Source organism: Capsella rubella, unplaced genomic scaffold, assembly GCF_000375325.1.
Source record: "Capsella rubella cultivar Monte Gargano unplaced genomic scaffold, Caprub1_0 scaffold_7, whole genome shotgun sequence".
Classification (NCBI taxonomy): Eukaryota; Viridiplantae; Streptophyta; class Magnoliopsida; order Brassicales; family Brassicaceae; genus Capsella; species Capsella rubella.
The window spans coordinates 12478215-12479792 of NW_006238917.1; the positions used below are offsets into that span (position 1 = coordinate 12478215).

Sequence of the window (1578 nt, forward strand, 5' to 3'; positions counted from 1 at the left end):
GAAAAGGAGGACCAAGAGGGAAAAAGAAGAAGTTGTTGATGCTCACCAAGGTAAAAGGGTGAAGATCATAAGCAAGAAGAAGGGAGCGACTGTGGTCATAAGGAGTCCTATTCAGACAAGACAAAATGCGAAGAAGGATAATTGATGATCTATTATAGTTAAGTTGTGAACTCTTGAGATTGGTTTGTTTAACGTTGGGTTTTTGAGTCATTTTATATGTGAGCTCTTTGTATTGGTTTATAAAGTGATGTGTTTTTGGATGTGTTTTGAACTATTCTAGTAAGTTATATGTTGTTTGTTAAGTTTCTAAGTTCCCATTATACAACTGCATTTAAAAGATCAACTTGATAAAACTACATAGTAGTAGTACCATTACAATATACTAGTTTTACAACCAAAAATTACAACCCGAATACACAAAGTTTTATACTTAGTTGTCCAACAACCCGAACAAGTTATACTTAGTTGTACTACGAAGAACAAGTTACACTTGATTGTACCATATTTCCATCCCTATCACAAGAAGACAACAACAGAAAACGAGTATACTTGTTTTCTTAATTTCCTTCATATCTCTCATCCTTTCCATTTTCATAAGAGTAACTTCTTCCTCTAGAACACCAACTTGAAAATCCAATTGTTCTACCTCATCCACCAGTGCTTCATCAACCCACTTAAAGACATGTCCATCGTTCACAAGCTACATAAAAAATCAAAAATTAGAAGGACAAGTTGGTAACTAAATCGCAAATACAATAGTAATAAAACAGCTTTACCCTTCTATCATATGCATATTCACACCGGTAGTAGCGACGACACGGATTTGGTATGGATCGAGAGATTATGTCAACTATTGGTGACCCACAATGGCACTTTTTCGGAATTCCAGGGAACCTTCGTCGGTTGGAAGAATTACCACATAAGATTCCCGATGCTCCAGATTCGCAGCTCATTTTCAGAAATCGCAAACCCATAATAAAAAGACGAAATCGCAAACCAACCCAGAAAGGAAGAAGGAGAAGAAGTGAAGGGAGAGGACAGACAGTAAACCCTAATTATACCCGATTCCCAATTCCCTCTATCAATTTCAGTTTGAAATTGATTTTTAAAAAAAAATCTTAAGTATAGGAAAAATAAAAATAAAAAATAAAAATAAAAAATAAAAAAGGACCAAACAACAATCCACAACAAACACGTGATCCACATTAGACACGTGTAGCCGCCAAAAGACACATGTGTAGCCGCCAAAATGCACTAGTTGTACCAAAGTTACAAGTTGTACTCGTTTTGGCAAGTTGTACTTTTTCATTTTTTTGTTCTAATTAGTTATACAATGTTTAAAATAATTTTTTTTGTACACATGATTTTAATTAATTGAGGTACATATACCACATGTACATGCCTAAATATTTTTGAAAACATTTGTTTCTTGGCTTTTCTAATTATATGTTGTTTGCAATGAGAAAGTGACCCTTAATGTGTAAGGTATTTCTTGATAAACTTAGAATATGATGATATCTATAGTGACGTATAATAATAAAAATCATAATTCCTTATTATATATATATTGGATAACAT

At 33.3% G+C, this 1578-nt stretch overlaps 1 protein-coding gene across 1 annotated transcript; it reads right to left on the minus strand.

The window, feature by feature from the left end:
* Positions 1 to 484: 484 nt before the first annotated feature.
* LOC111829416 (uncharacterized protein At4g04775-like) lies at positions 485 to 953 on the minus strand. The gene is made up of 2 exons (XM_023778509.1): positions 777 to 953; positions 485 to 700 (listed from the first exon to the last, which is right to left on the minus strand). Exons 1-2 carry the CDS (start codon positions 951 to 953, stop codon positions 485 to 487), a joined length of 393 nt encoding a protein of 130 aa, XP_023634277.1.
* Between the last annotated feature and the right edge of the window lie 625 nt (positions 954 to 1578).

What these genes read in the sequence shown, in the direction of transcription:
- LOC111829416 (XM_023778509.1), bottom strand. Translation starts at nt 953, where the DNA reads ATGAGCTGCGAATCTGGAGCATCGGGAATCTTATGTGGTAATTCTTCC. An exon ending in AATATGCATATGATAGAAGG is followed by an intron (nt 701 to 776) that starts GTAAAGCTGTTT and finishes TTTTTTATGTAG; the next exon opens with CTTGTGAACGATGGACATGT.